General features: G+C 73.0%; 1 protein-coding gene across 1 annotated transcript in view; it reads left to right on the top strand.

Moving 5' to 3' along the window:
• The window catches only part of SPTBN4 (spectrin beta, non-erythrocytic 4), a 26,518-nt gene that overhangs the window by 15,169 nt on the left and 10,905 nt on the right, over positions 1 to 444 (top strand). Inside the window, exons 19-20 of the mRNA XM_025213054.1 lie at positions 2 to 79; positions 329 to 427. Of these exons, the coding sequence (XP_025068839.1) occupies positions 2 to 79; positions 329 to 427 (177 nt within the window). The remainder of the gene's footprint in view (position 1; positions 80 to 328; positions 428 to 444) is intronic.

The raw sequence follows: 444 nt of genomic DNA, 5'->3' as shown, positions 1-444 counted from the left end.
GGCCCGGCTGCCTCTGGCCACTCTGAAGGAGCATGGGGGCAACCTGCAGACGGTGCAGCAGTTCATCAAGAAGAACCAGGTGAGCGGTGCTGGCTGGGGCGGCGGGGGCCGGGTACCTGGGGTTCCTCCAGGTCTACCCAGGCATGGGGTTTACTGGGAAGTGGCGTCTAGTGCGGGGCTGGGGGCCGGGACGCCTGGGTGGGGGGTCACATCTAGACCATCCGGGGGGCTAGAAGCCCGGACACCTGGGTTCTCCCCTGGTCCCTGCCAGGCAGGGGGCCAGGCACTGCCTCCCCCCCAGGGTGCCTGACACCCCCTGCCCCCCCAGGCCCTGCGGCGGGACCTGGAGCTGCACCAGGCGCGGCTGGAGGAGGTGCTGGAGCGGGCGGGCGCGGCGGGCGCTGTGCCAGGCCCCGAGGCGGAGGCGGCACGGCAGCGCCGGCA

This window comes from Alligator sinensis, unplaced genomic scaffold (genome assembly GCF_000455745.1).
Source record: "Alligator sinensis unplaced genomic scaffold, ASM45574v1 scaffold1667_1, whole genome shotgun sequence".
NCBI classification, from domain to species: Eukaryota; Metazoa; Chordata; order Crocodylia; family Alligatoridae; genus Alligator; species Alligator sinensis.
Note: the sequence above shows the minus strand (reverse complement) of the source record. Positions and strands in the feature narration are given on the sequence as shown.